Here is a 15,181-nt window from a genome sequence, read left to right on the forward strand (position 1 = left end):
TTGAGATGTAATTTGTCCTGTTTATGAAAGATTTAAAAACAACATGGAGGGGATTGGCAGGTTTAAGAAAGACTTGCATTTATGTATCACCTTTCATGACCATCGAACGCACCAAAGCACCTTACAGCCAATGAAGTACATTTTGAAGTGTAGTCACTGTTGTAATGTAGGAAATGCAGCAGCCAATTCACGCACAGCAAGCTCCCACAAACAGCAATGTGATGATGACTAGATAATTTGTTTTTGTGATGTTGATTGAGGGATAAATATTGGCCAGGACACCGGGGAGAACTCCCCTGCTCTTCTTTGAAATAGTGCCATGGGATCTTTTACGTCCACCTGAGAGCAGACAGGGCCTTGGTTTAATTTCTCATCCGAAAGGATTCATGATTTTAGTTTACATTACAAATGACAGGAAAGCAGCTAATCATAATCAGACCAATTGTAGTATCTTCAGATATGTATCTTCAAAATTCAGTTTTGCCCTATTGGTGCTGCCGCAACTACTCTCCCTGCACACATTGCCATGGGCAGTTCTAATTGATGCTGCTCTTCAAACTTAACAATATTTGTACAAACATTTCTAAACCTTTTGACCCCTACTGGAAAACACCTGTGTGGACACAGAGGTCTGAACAGCTAAATATATTATTTTTGGAAATGTCCAGAATATTTTGTATACTACCGACTGCATTTTCCTCCATGAGTGACCTAGTGGCAGTAAGTGGGGCGTAGAGGCCTACGACCACATCACTGCCCCAGTCTTCTCTCTCCCTATCAGGGAAGTTAGCTGGCCCCCAATCAGTGTAATGACATGGATTACATCAGTTTGCAGGAGAGTGACTGAGCAGCTATTGCTCATCTTCATCTAACAATAATACACTAATCTTCCAGTTACGGCTCATCAATATTCTAGCAGTGATTCATGTTTTTTTCCTTTATACTTCCTGACACACAGATGTGTTGCTGGATAGAGAAACAGCAAACAAGGAACCTGAACCTGCGCTGAACAACTTTAAATCTGATCTGAATAGATTTGCACTTATGGATATATTTACTGTTGCTAACAGAAGTTTTTAAAGTTCTGAAAGTCAACATAGACATAGGTTTTTCATATTTATTTTCTCTTTCTCCCTGTATACAAAATAAGAGCAAAGTACAAGTTTGTTTTACAAGCTACTTTATTATATAAATATTTCAACACAGACAATGTAACATTTACAAATACACAGAAACCATGGCATTACAGTGCACTATTTTACTTCCCCTCCCTCTTCCAAAGGGGGGTGGGGAACTGTTTCATTTATTTACATATGACATTATCTTGTGCTAAAAAATAGTTCCACAGCAGATATAAATGATGTTTCAAACTCCTGGTCAGAAAATCTGCTCACAGACTGGCGGGCATTCTTCCTAATCTCCAGCCTCTTTTCAGGCGACAGTGATAGAATGGTATTCACAGCGTCAGCATAACTTTCTTCGCTGTCTGCCAGGAAACCCGTCTCACCCCCATCATGTGATACAACTATATCTAGCTTGGGGCCTCCTGAATTATGGGCCAGAATAATAGTTCCTGCTGCCATGCATTCAACCACACCTGCAAAAAAAGTACAGAATGATTAAATAGTTCAATAATAGAGCATACACCAGTCATGAATTGTAAGTCACAATAGTTACCATTGCTGGAAATATTCCAGCAAATATCAGTTTGAAGTACAATGAACTTATTCTGTAAATAAAAATGCAGCTACACTTTTCTTTAAACTTATTAGGAGCTCCATTTAAATTGAACAACCATGCTGTAACACTGGCAACACTAAACAGCCTGTTGTAAAATGGCAATCTGAATATTTCAAAACCATCAAGTATTGGTCCAGTAGACTAATAAAATTATCTCTCCACTGCCCTACTTTTTCCAGGAAGATGCTAGGCGCCCTTTGTACAGAAGCTTTATGGTGTGCCGTTAAATGATGCCTGGATACAGATTTGCGCACAGTGAGTTCCTAGCCTTAGTCAGGCCCACCAAGGCAGTTAGTAAAAAAAGTACCAAAACTCTATTCACTCCACAAGATTCTGAAGCCGAAATTCTGAGGCTCTATTCTGGCCTCATTCTTTATTTAGTAGCCTCAATTTTCCTTCACCCAACTGAAATTTCAATCTCCTTTGTGACCACATCTCTTTCCTCTCAGTTGCTACTACTGAATGGATTGTTGAGGCTTTGCTGGGTTGTGGCAATAAAGCCTTAAAAGACAAAAGTACTGCTACTACACCTCGAAATACCTCTTAATGGAAACGTTCCAGTGGCAACAAAATATTTCCTTTGCCTATTGTTCCTATTGAGTGTACAGTGCATCAGGAATGAATTAACACCTGACCCAATACTCCCTTTAAGCAGATGCATCATTAATTAGATCAAACTCAACCTGTAAACAGAAACCAGATACTGGAATTGTTTTAGGAATTCATTGCTTGCTACCTTCCAAATTGAGTGCAAACACGATTAGAGCAGAGAGAGCAAGAGAGCCAATCGGCCTGAATCATGGAAGGAGAGCTGATGACAGTTCGCTATTATGGAATATTACAGCTAACACTTATGTACAGCAAGGGACCATGCTAATTTGCTCCAACTAGAAACATTCTATAACTGTAAAAAATGTTATGCATCCAAGAATCGCATTATAGCTATATAATTAGTAATAAGACGAACGTGTTTGTTTAGAACTGCATTTGAAGTACAGAGTTGCACAATACTAAATTTCACAAGACTTGTATGTAAGGTTCTTTAAAATGGCCTATAAGTCAAAATAAGAGAACACTAATCTAGCAATAACCATCCCTGAAATATAGTCAATATTAAAGTAAAATGTACATGATTATAGCATTCTCACCTATACCAAAATGTTCATTCCACATGGTGTGCAGTCCAATAGTGGCTTCAGATAGATATTTTTTGAGTTCTTCAAATGAAACGTTAATCTTAAATTCAACATTTTCTTTAACTCCCAGATTCTCGCACAGTTCTTTTAGGCGAGATACTCGCTCTTCGTCATCTGCGTTACGGCAACCTCCAATCAGTATTAGCTTCACTGCCAACTGCTGAGCATTCTTCATCTGAAGGAACTGTCGGAAAGCTTTGATTTGTAGAGAATGGTCCTTCTCTGGCCGAAACTGGCCAATTGAAACAATGGAATGTTCTGTCTTTTTACTGTCATCTTCTAATGGAATATCCAAGAACGTCTGTACATCACAAGGTGGGCAGACAATGTGGGTTCGGTCACCAGCTTTCCAAAGAGCAAGGATATGATTCAGAGTCCATGTGGAATTTACCATTATAATGTCACTGCAAGAACCAACCAATCCATACATCCAAGCAAAGATGTAGTAGTAGACAAGTTTGAGATTGCTCAATATAGGATTTGTAGATATAAAAGCTGCATTGTTAAACCTTGGATTCCTGTCCCTCACCACAGAGAGCATGTCTGTGCTAATAGTAGGATAGTGAACATAGCAACCCACTTGGCAGCCTCCCAAGTACTTGAAGAGAGGAAGTGTGTATGCATAGCCCATGGAATCTATAAAGATATCAGGAACACACTTCATAAGGGCCTCCCATCCAAACAAAACAGACCCCAGACTTTGACCTAGCAGAGTGAAATATGGATAAAGCCTAGCTTCCACAAGATAGCGCTTTTTAAGGAAAATGAACTGAACAGGTTGAGGTAGTTTGATGTTAAAACGTCTGTAAGCTCCATCAAGAATTTCTTGGTCCGTGGCATCTTGATCGCCAGTATAAATGACAATTATAATATCTTCATAACTGTGAATTTTAAAAAAAAGTTATCTTTTAGAACAGGACAATCACTGACTTTGACTTTAAATGTGTAGCAGTGTTACGGAAAATGCTTTGCAGGATACTTGACAGTTCTGATATACAGAAGGATGCATTAACAATATTGGTGATGTGATTCCATCACTGCAGTAGTAATCCTATCAGGCATTTTAAATTTGTCTCAATTTTAATTACAAAAAAAAGAGAAAAATTTGCAAAACCTGATTGCAAACTTTACATTGATGCAAATATTTGCTGCAGTATAAACTTCTCCAGTGTGGATTACATTGTGGAAATGTTTGCACAACAACAACAACTTGCATTTATATAGCACCTTTAATGTAGGAAAATGTCCCAAGGTGCTTCACAGGTGCATAATCAGAATTTTTTTTTACACCAAGCCAAAGGGGGCATTAGGACAGGTGACCAAGTTTGGTCAAAGAGGTAGGTTTTAAGGAGCTTCTTAAAAGGAGGAAAGAGAGGTGGAGAGGTTTAGGGAGGGAATTCCAGAGTTTAGGGCCTAGGCAACAGAAGGCACGGCCGCCAATGGCGCGGTGAAGGGATTCATGGGAGGCCAGAATTGGAGGAACGCAGAGTCCTCGGAGGGATGTAAAGCTGGAAGAGGTCACAGATAGGAAGGAGGAAGGTCAGGGAGAGATTTGAACACAAGGATGAGGCATTGCTTTGTTGTGCCTTTGCCCTTTTACCAGTTTGCTCCTTCGTTCTGCAGTCATGACTGGACTTGAAATAGTGCTCAGGATTATTTTTTCTATTTCACTTAGTATTCTATATATTTAAAATTATTCCACAACTATATTATCCTTTGGATGCAAATGACCAAAAATGCCAACTAGACAAATGAAGAAATTGGGACTCGCCTCTTCTGCAACGCTCTTATTGCACACCATAACACCCTTTCTCCTCCACCCCCGGCATTGCAGTATGGGTGAAAGAATGCCACCACGAGAGGCGTCTTGCCATCTTTTCCCAGACTCTGTGATATCTTCTTCTTTGGACAGATCCAGAATCGAATATACAGCAAAACAGCAATGAGGATGAATGATAAACCAGCGGTTACGAAAAGCATAGGAATGATCATCGAAAACAAAAACCTAACAGAAAGAACAACAGGTTATCAACAGCTAATCATTATAGGGATAGAATTACATATATTGCAAATACAGTATATATAAATTTATACATTACAATTGGATTTTTCTTGCCACCGCTGCTTGTAAGCTTTTCCCAGTTTGGATACCTGTTCAGATAAATGCTGCTCTGCAGACAGCCACATGAACAGAAGTATGTTGGGGTGACTGGACCTCTTTTTTCATACTCTCTCACATAGGAAATGGCTGACCTTTTGGCTAGCGACCTTTTGGCTAGCAACCTCCCACAGCGGCATGGCGGTGGTCCAGCCACTGTGCTATCTCCTCAAATCTGCCCAAAGCACCTAAAAATCTGGAACAATTTATCTTTTCACACATAGAAAACATAGAAGATAGGAGCAGGAGTAGGCCATTCGGCCCCTCGAGCCTGCTCCGCCATTCAATACGATCATGGCCGATCATCCAAATTCAGTACCCGGTCCCTGCTTTCTCCCTATACCCCTTGATCCCTTTAGCCTTAAGAAATATATCCAACTCCTTCTTGAATATATTTAATGATTTGGCCTCCACCGCCTTCTGTGGTAGAGAGTTCCACAGGTTCACCACTCTCTGGGTGAAGAAATTCCTCCTCATTTCTGTCCTAAATGGCCTACCCCTTAATCCTTAGACTGTGTCCCCTGGTTCTGGACTCCCCGACCATCGGGAACATCCTTCCTGCATCTAGTCTGTCCAGTCCTGTCAGAATTTTATAAGTTTCAATGCGATCACCTCTCATTCTTCTAAACTCCAGCGAGTACAAGTCCAATCGACCCAATCTCTCCTCATACGTCATTCCTGCCATCCCAGGTATCAGCCTGGTGAATCTTCGCTGAACTCCCTCCATGGCAAGAACATCCTTCCTCAGATAAGGCGACCAAAACTGCACACAATACTCAAGATGTGGTCTCACCAAGGCCCTGTACAACTGCAGCAAGACATCCTTGTTCCTGTACTCAAACCCTCTCGCTACGAAGGCCAACATACCATTTGCCTTCTTAACCGCCTGCTGCACCTGCATGCTTACCTTCAGCGACTGGTGCACAAGGACACCAAGGTCTCGTTACACTTCCCCTTCTCCCAATCTATTGCCATTTAGGTAATAATCTGCCTTCCTGTTTTCGCCACCAAAGTGGATAACCTCGCATTTATCCACGTTATATTGCATCTGCCATGTTTCTGCCCAATCACCCAACATGTCCAAATCATCCTGGAGTTTCTTGACATCCTCCTCACAGCACACACGCCCACCCAGCTTTGTGTCGTCTGCAAATTTGGAGATATTGCATCTAGTTCCCTTGTCCAGATCATTTATATATATTGTGAATAGCTGGGGTCCAAGGACCGATCCCTGCGGTACCCCACTAGTCACTGCCTGCCATTCGGAAAAAGACCCGTTTATTCCAACTCTTTGCTTTCTGTCTGCCAACCAGTTCTCTATCCAAGTCAATACCTTGCCACCAATCCCATGTGCCTTAACTTTACACGCTAATCTCTTATGCGGAACCTTATCGAAGGCCTTCTGAAAGTCCAGATACACCACATCCACTGGTTCTCCCTTATCTATTTTACCAGTTACATCCTCAAAAAATTCCAGTAGATTAGTCAAGCACGATTTATCTTTTGTGAATCCATGTTGACTTTGTCCGATCCTGTCACTGTTTTCCAAGTGCTCTGCTATTACACTATTACATCTTTTATAATGAACTCTAGCATTTTCCCCACTACCGATGTCAGGCTTACCGGTCTGTAATTCCCCATTTTCTCTCTACCACCTTTTTTGAATAGTGGGGTAACATTAGCTACCCTCCAATCCATGGGTACTGTTCCAGATTCCATCGAATGTTGGATGATCAGCAATGCATCTACTATTTCTAGGGCCACTTCCTTAAGTATCCTAGGATGTAGATTATCAGGCCCTGGGGATTTATCGGCCTTCAGTCCCATCAATTTCCTTAACACCATTTCCCTACAAACACTGATTTCTTTCAGTTCCACCCTTTCATCAGACCCGATGTTCCCCGTCATCTCTGGGAGGTTATTTGATTCCTCCTTTGTGAAGACAGAACCAAAATATGTATTTATAATTGGTCTGCCATGTCTTTGTTCCCCATTATAAATTCCCGATTCTGACTGCAAGGAACCTACGCTTGACTTCACCAATCTTTTTCTCTTCACATATCTATAAAAGCTTTTACAGTCAGTTTTTATGTTCCCAGCAAGCTTACTCTCATATTCTATTTTCCCCTTCTTAATTAATCCCTTTGTCCTCCTTTGTTGCATCCTAAACTGTTCCCAATCCTCAGGATTATTGCTTTTTCTGGCCAATTTATATGTCCTCTCCTTGGATCTTATGCTATCCCTAATTTCCCTTGTTAGCCACGGTTGAGTCACCTTTTTTGTTTTATTTTTATGCCAAACTGGGATGAACAAATTCTGTAGTTCATCCATGCGGTCTTTGAATGTTTGCCATTGCCTATCCACCGTCAACCCTTTGAGTGACATTCCCCAATCAATCCTACCCAACTCGCGCCTCAGACCATCGTAGTTTCCTTTATTTAAATTTAGGACCCTAGTCTCTGAGTCAACTACTTCATTCTCCATCTTAATGAAGAATTCGATCATATTATGATCGCTCCGACCCAAGGGGCCTCGTACAACAAGATTGCTAATTAATCCTTTCTCGTTACATAATACCCAGTCTAAGATGGCCTGATCTCTGGTTGGTTCCTCGACATATTGGTCCAGGAAACCATCCCGTAAACACTCCAGGAATTCCTTCTCCACAGTATTGTTACTAATTTGGTTAGCCCAATCTATATGTAGATTAAAGTCACCCATGATGACTGCTGTGCCCTTATTGCACGCTTCTTTAATTTCCCTTTTAATGCCATCCCCAACCTCCGCATTACCGTTTGGAGGTCTATATACCACTCCCACAAACGTTTTCTGCCCCTTGGTATTCCTCAATTCTACCCATACAGATTCCACATCATCAGAGCTAATATCCTTCCTTACAATTGTGTTAATCCCTTCTTTAACCAGTAATGCTACCCCACCTCCCTTTCCTTTTTGCCTATCTTTCCTGAATATTTCCATATTATATTTGTTAAACATATACTCAAGTAGACTTGCATACAGTACCGAGCTAATTCAGAGATCATTATCACATTCAGAGGAAAGTAGTGTGCTGATTCATTTTGAATGGAAACAGAACATGTGACCAGCATGCAGGCATGCTACCTCCCCATGTTGATTGTCAAAATAGAGCAAGGCAAGAAATATTGCACAACATCGAGAGAGAGGGGGACAGTAATTTTAACCTTTGGTGATGGCATAAAACAAGGTGATATCAGAACAATCGTCCAATTTTCCTTTCATTGAAGTCAATGGAAAGGAAATTCAGGCGGGGTGTATAATGGGCGGATGATCCGCTATCGCCTGTTTTAGGCCATAGCTGAAAGTTCCCTTCAGCCACCTAGGCCCTAAGATACTGACAATCTTATTTCCGATAAACTTTGCATAGTCTGAAACTGTGCAATTTGATCACGTAGAATGCTTCTCAAGACTCTCAACATTGGGGGCAATTTTAGAAGCAATGTCTATGAGCAGCAAGTGACACAGATTGTGAACAGATAGAAACAATAGGAGCAAAATTTAACTTTTAAATTCTAAACATCAAACCAGTGCAAAATTTTAAATCAATATTCAGGAGATGCGCCAGGTGTACTCTTTGATTATAAAACTCACACTCAACATTTAGAACTGTCAACATCAGAGAAATATTAATGACACTTACAAGAGCAGTAAACTGGAAAGCCGTTTCAATATATAGAGCTATGTGAGCCTCAGAAATCTTGGCGATAGGTGCGTGTACAGCAAGACAAGTCAAAAGGAGAAAGACCATTCATAATTCAGTTAGATTTAGGGTAGTTATGGAAAAGGATAAGGACAGACTAGGAAGAAAAGTTATCAATTAGGGAAAACATAATTTTACGAAGCTGAGAGGTGATTTAGCCAAAGTGGACTGGAGACAGAAACTTGAAGGTGTATCAGTGTCAGAGCAGTGGGAGACATTCAAGGAAGAGATAGTGAGGGTTCAGAGCAAGCATGGTCCCTTAAAGAAAAAGGGTGGGACTAACAAATCTAGAGCTCCCTGGACGTCAAGGGGCATACAGGGTAGGATAAAGAAAAAAAGGGAAGCTTATGACAGATACCGAGGGCTCAACACTGCAAAAAGCCTAGAGGAGTATAGAAAGTGCAGGGGTGAAAGTAAAAAGGAAATTAGGAAAGCAAAGGGCATGAAAAAATATTGGCAAGTACTGTAACATCAAAGGAAAACCCAAAGATGTTTTATAAATACATTAAGAACAAGAGGATAACTAAAGTAAGAGTAGGGCCTATTAGGAACCATAATAACCTGTGTGTGGAAGCAGAAGACATGGGTATGGTTCTTAATGAATACTTTGCGTCCGTTTTTACAAAAGAGAGGGACGATGCAAACATTGCATAGTGAAAGAGGAAGTATTAAGGGGCTTAGCATCTTTGAAAGTGGATAAATCCCCAGGCCTGCATGAAATGTATCCCAGACTGTTAAGAGAAGTAAGAGAGGAAATAGCAGAGGCTCTGACCATCATTTTCCAATCCTCTCTGGCTACAGGTGTGGTGCCAGAGGACTGGAGGACTGCTAATGTGGTACCTTTGTTTAAAAAGGGAGAAAGGGATAGACTGAGTAATTACAGGCCAGTCAGCTTAATCTCGGTGGTGGGATAATTATTTGAAAAAATTCTGAGGGACAGTATAAATCTTCATTTAGAAAGACACGGATTAAACAGGGACAGTCAGCATGGATTTGTTAAGGGAGGTTCGTGTCTGACTAACTTGATTGAATTTTTTGAGAAGGTAACACGGAGGGTTGATGAGGGTAGTGCGTTTGATGTAGTCTATATGGGCTTTAGCAAGGCTTTTGATAAGGTCCATCATGGCAGACTGGTCACAAAAGTAAAAGCCCATGGGATCCAAGGCAAAGTGGCAAGTTGGATCCAAAATTGGCTCAGAGGCAGGAAACAAAAGGTAATGGCCGATGGCTGTTTTTGTGACTGGAAGGCTGTTTCCAGTGGGGTTCTGCAGGGCTCAGTACTGGACTTGAATGTAGGAAGTATGATTAAGACGTTTGCAGATGATACAAAAATTGGCCGTGTAGTTGATAATGAAGAAGAAAGTTGCAGACTGCAGGAAGATATCAATGGACTGGTCAGGTGGGCAGAACAGTGGCAAATGGAATTCAATCTGGAGAAGTGTAAAGTAATGCATTTGGGGAGGGCTAACAAGACAAGGGAATACACTGTAAATGGTAGGACTACTCTCAATCATCAGCAAAGTGATGGAAGGTGTCATCGACAGTGCTATCAAGCAGCATTTACTCACCAATAACCTGCTCACTGATGCCCAGTTTGGGTTCCACCATGACCACTCGGCTCCCGACCTCATTACAGCCTTGGTCCAAACATGGAGCTGAATTCCAGAGGTGAGGTGAGAGAGACTGCACTTGACATCAAGGCAGCATTTGACCAATTGTGGCATCAAGGAGCCCTAGTAAAACTGAAGGCAATGGGAATCAGGGGGAAAACGCTCCACTGGCTGGAGTCATACCTAGCACAAAGAAGAGGTTTGTGGTGGTTGAAGATCAATCATCACAATCCCAAGACATCACTGCAGGAGTTCCTCAGGGCAGTGTCCTAGGCCCAACCATTTTCAGCTGCTTCATCAATGACCTTCCCTCCAACATAAGGTCAGAAATCAGGATGTTCGCTGATGACTGCACAGTGTTCAGTGCCATTCACAACTCCTCAGATGATGAAGCAGTCCATGCCCGCATGCAACAAGACCTGGATGACATTCAGGCTTGGGCTGATAAGTGGCAGGTAACATTCATGCCACAGAACTGCCAGGCAATGACTATCTCTAACAAGCGAGAGTCTAACCACCGCCCCATCACATTCAATGGCATTACCATCACCAAATCCCCCACCATCAACATCCTGAGGGCCACCATTGACCAGAAACTTAACTGGACCAGCCACATAAATACTGTGGCAACAAGAGCAGGTCAGAGGCTAGGTATTCTGCGGCGATTGTCTCTCCTCCTGACTCCCCAAAGCCTTTCCACCATCTACAAGGCACAAGTAAGGAGTGTGATGGAATACTCTCCACTTGCCTGGATGAGTGCAGCTCCAACAATACTCAAGAAGCTCGACACCATCCAGGACAAAGCAGCCTGCTTGATTGGCACTCCCTCCACCACCGGCGTACCGTGACTGCAGTGTGTACCATCTACAAGATGCACTGTAGCAACTCGCCAAGGCTTCTTCAGCAGCAACTCCTAAACCCGCGACCTCTTCCACCTAGAAGGACAAGGGCAGCAGGTGCATGGGAACACCACCACCTCCAAGTCACACACCATCCTGACTTAGAAGTATATTGCTGATTCGTCATCATCACCAGGTCAAAATCCTGGAACTCCCTACCTAACAGCACTGTGGGAGTACCTTCACCACACGGACTGCAGCAGTTCAAGAAGGTGGCTCACCACCACCTTCTCAAGAGCAATTTGGGATGGGCAATGATGGCCTTGCCAGCGACACCCACGTCCCATAAACATTTTTTTTTTAAGTGCAGAAGATCAGAGGGGCCTTGGGGTGCATGTCCACAGATGCCTGAAGGTAGCAGGACAGGTAGATAAGGCGGTTAAGAAGGCATATGGGATACCTGCCTTTATTAGCCGAGGCATAGAATATAAGAGCAGGGAGGTTATGCTTGAACTGTATAAAACACTAGTTAGGCCGCAGCTAGAGTACAGCGTACAGTTCTGGTCACCACATTACAGGAAAGATGTGATTGCACTAGAGGGTGTAACATTTGCATAGTGAATTATCATTGGCCTGCAGGCATCTGTAAGGACTACTATTGTTTTGAAGACCCAGGCTAGGGGTCCTAATGCCAGGCTTTTTCCCCACGGTGCCGATATGAGTAAGATCATCAGACCTAATGCTTAATAAAAGAGTTAAACTGTAATACTCCATTGTCCTGCAAGTTATTATTTTTGTACAATGTGTGCAAAACAAGACAGAGGGGGTGCAGAGGAGATTTACGAGGATGTTGCCAGGACTGGAGAATTTTAGCTATGAGGAAAGATTGAATAGGCTGGGGTTGTATTCTTTGGAACAGAGGAGGCTGAGGGGAGACCTAATTGAGGTGTATAAAATGATGAGGGGGCCTAGATAGAGTGGATAGGAAGGACCTATTTCCCTTAGCAGGTGGGTCGATAATCAGGGAGCATAGATTTAAAGTAATTGCTTGGAGGTTTAGAGGGGAAATTTTTCAACCAGAGGGTGGTGGGGGTCTGGAACTCACTGCCTGAAAGGGTGGTAGAGGCAGAGACCCTCATCACATTTAAAAAGTATTTGGATACGCACTTGGTCCGTAGTCTTGTAGGTTACCGCACTTGAAGTGCGGTAACCTACAAGACTACGGACCAAATTCTGACAGGACTGGACAGACTAGATGCAGGAAGGATGTTCCCGATGGTCGGGGAGTCCAGAACCAGGGGTCACAGTCTAAGGATAAGGGGTAGGCCAATTAGGACAGAAATGAGGAGGAATTTCTTCACCCAGAGAGTAGTGAACCTGTGTAACTCTCTACCACAGAAGGCAGTAGAGGCCAATACATACATTAAATATATTCAAGAAGGAGTTGGATATATTTCTTAAGGCTAAAGAGATCAAGGGGTATGGGGAGAAAACAGGGACAGGGTACTGAATTTGGATGATCAGCTATGGTGGAGCAGGCTCGAGGGGCTGACTGGCCTACTCCTGCTCCTATCTTCTATGTCTAAGAGCTGGAAAGTGGGATTAGAGTGGATAGCTCTTTGTCGACCAGCACGGGCACGGTGGGCCGAATGGCCTTATTCTGTACTGTAAATTTCTATGATTCGTCCCATCGAAGCTCATCCCTCGAAAATACCCCAACTCTCCCATCTTGGTGCTTTTTGAACAACGCTTTCTGTTGTAATCCAATATCCTGATCTGACAGAATGACAGAGAGGGAGAGCACAGTTTACAGCCAAAATATGTGCGCGCCCTCAGTACGCAGAGCAGCTCCACGGGCCCGCGCAGGCAGGCTGCTGCCACCCGATGAACAGACGGGCTTCGCTTTGCTCACCTCAGAAAGCCGCACAGACACCAGCCACCGGCGGCCATCTCCGACACCGCAGCGCGCTGACCTTCAACCCCGGAACCGACTGCTCTCGCATCTGCCAACTGCTGGGTGCGGATTTTTTTTAACTTGCTTGTCCGGATTTATACATATATTGATTCTACAATTAAAAAACCCATAAAATCATTGTTTTAAACAAAAAGAAAAAAAAAGTTAGGCGATCGCCTAGCAACCGTTTTTTTTAAAACGTTCTTTTCCAGCTGTTGACGTCATGCTCAACATGGGCGACGTGATGGCGTCACGCTCCTTCGATTCCAACAGGAGCCGCCCGGGGCAGATGTGGGTGAGTGACAGGCGAGTGGAATGCGCTGCCCCCCTGCGGCGCCGCGCTGTTGCAGTCCCGCAACCCGGTTCTGTTGTCGTTTCTGATTTTGCAAATGTTTTAGAGTTTAGGACAGTCGGAGTGTGGCACTGCTTTGTTTATAAAACCTCGGGAACTAAGTATTGTAATTGGGTGTACCCTTCTGATTGGACCAAAAACAAATTGTCTGTAAATTAATCACATTTTAAATGAACCTTAACAAATCAAATTAAAATTGTGTTATCCAAATCGATGACGCACTCCAGTCTCCACGGCGCCCACCGGTCGCGGAAGTACTCAAGCGTGCCGGCGGACACCGCGTGCTGCATCTCCAGGGCCACCCGGGCGCGAACATGGCCGCGGAAGAGAGGCAGGCAATCTGGCTGAACGACCCCCTCGACTGCCTGCTGCCTGGACCAATTGATGGCTTTTTTAGCCAGGCCCAGGAGCAGGCCTACAAGGAGGTCCTCCAACCTGCCCGCTCCCCTCCGCACCAGGTGACCGTAGATCAGGGGCGTGGGACTGAAGTGCAACCAAAAATCGAGGAGCAGCCCCTTCAAGTAATGATGTAAGAAGTCACACAACACCAGGTTATAGTCCAACAGCTTTATTTGAAATCACAAGCTTTCGGAGCGCTGCTCCTTCTTCAGGTGAAGTGGAGAAATGCATAAAGACACAGCTTATATAGTCAGAGAATCATGTCAGATGTTTACAGGTAACCTTTCCAACTGCCATTTATCGCAGTAATGAAAGAGGGGCTGCAACCTCTCAAGTAATTGGGTGTATGTTGTTATCCTTTTGCTTGGCTGCTTTTGTCCTTGTTGGGATATTGCATATTTTTTTTTCTTATCGGTGGGTAGCCAATCTGGAGGAACTTTGCTTTATATTAAAATATGTACACGTACTGACTGAAAAAAGTTTTTATTTAAAGGGGCAGTTCTGTCCATGGGGAAAAAAATTGTCTGCCAAACTTATTTTCGTGATGGAGAAGAGCTGTGTGCCATTTAACACAAGCTCAGAGTTTTTTTTTTGATATGCATATTAACCTGGAGTGAAGTTAGTATGTTTTAAACAACAACAACTTGCATTTATATAGCACCTTTAACATAGTAAAGCGTCCCAAGGTGTTTCACAGGAGCGCTCTCAAACAAAATTTGACACCGAGCCACATAAGGAGATATTAGAACAGGTAACCAAGAGCTTGGTCAAAGAGGTAGGTTTTTAAGGAGGAGAGAGAGGTAGAGGCTAGGAGAATTGACCAATTCCTGTAATTGAATTATTAAAATATTGTGGCTCAAACTAATTACATTATATCAGTTGAGATTTTGTTAAAATTGTAAATCTAAATTTATTCAGATTCAGATTCAGATTCAGATTCAGATTAGATTTATTTGCCATATGTAACAAGTACAATGGAATGCTTGTTCCCCGTAGGGACGCGTCAGCGATACATACAGCGCCGCGTTCAGAGTCAATACAATGGCTTCCCGTGGCAGTGGGAGCACGATGTCCCTCAGCCGCTCCGTCCTCCTCTTCACCGCGGCCTCCTCCTCACTGTTGCCGGCTCCACGTGTGGTGGCCTGCTTCTCCCGCTCTTAAATAAAAGGCTCTTAAATATATTTAATGTATGTT

General features: G+C 43.0%; 1 protein-coding gene across 2 annotated transcripts; it reads right to left on the reverse strand.

Annotated features, from left to right (window-relative positions):
• Positions 1-1,163: 1,163 nt before the first annotated feature.
• On the reverse strand, positions 1,164-13,635 carry alg11 (ALG11 alpha-1,2-mannosyltransferase). Of its 2 annotated transcripts, XM_085999437.1 has the most exons (5): positions 13,195-13,635; positions 10,402-10,575; positions 4,708-4,941; positions 2,889-3,817; positions 1,164-1,597 (listed from the first exon to the last, which is right to left on the reverse strand). In XM_085999437.1, the coding sequence occupies exons 3-5, from the start codon at positions 4,926-4,928 to the stop codon at positions 1,320-1,322; spliced, it is 1,428 nt and encodes a 475-aa protein (XP_085855563.1). In that variant the 5' UTR covers positions 4,929-4,941; positions 10,402-10,575; positions 13,195-13,635; the 3' UTR covers positions 1,164-1,319. The 2 variants fall into 2 exon arrangements, with proteins under 2 accessions (XP_085855563.1, XP_085855562.1); XM_085999436.1 differs by lacking the exon at positions 10,402-10,575.
• Positions 13,636-15,181: the final 1,546 nt, after the last annotated feature.

The sequence above is a fragment of the Somniosus microcephalus genome, chromosome 10 (assembly GCF_052327205.1).
Source record: "Somniosus microcephalus isolate GS21.2 chromosome 10, FLI_Smic_1.0, whole genome shotgun sequence".
Classification (NCBI taxonomy): domain Eukaryota; kingdom Metazoa; phylum Chordata; class Chondrichthyes; order Squaliformes; family Somniosidae; genus Somniosus; species Somniosus microcephalus.

Coding starts and splice junctions, on each gene's coding strand:
- alg11 (XM_085999436.1), bottom strand. CDS start 13,232: ATGGCCGCCGGTGGCTGGTGTCTGTGCGGCTTTCTGAG. Junction 4,942..13,194: donor TGTCTGTGCGGCTTTCTGAG/GTGAGCAAAGCG, acceptor TCTTTCTGTTAG/GTTTTTGTTTTCGATGATCA. Junction 1,598..2,888: donor GAATGAACATTTTGGTATAG/GTGAGAATGCTA, acceptor CTTTTTTTGCAG/GTGTGGTTGAATGCATGGCA.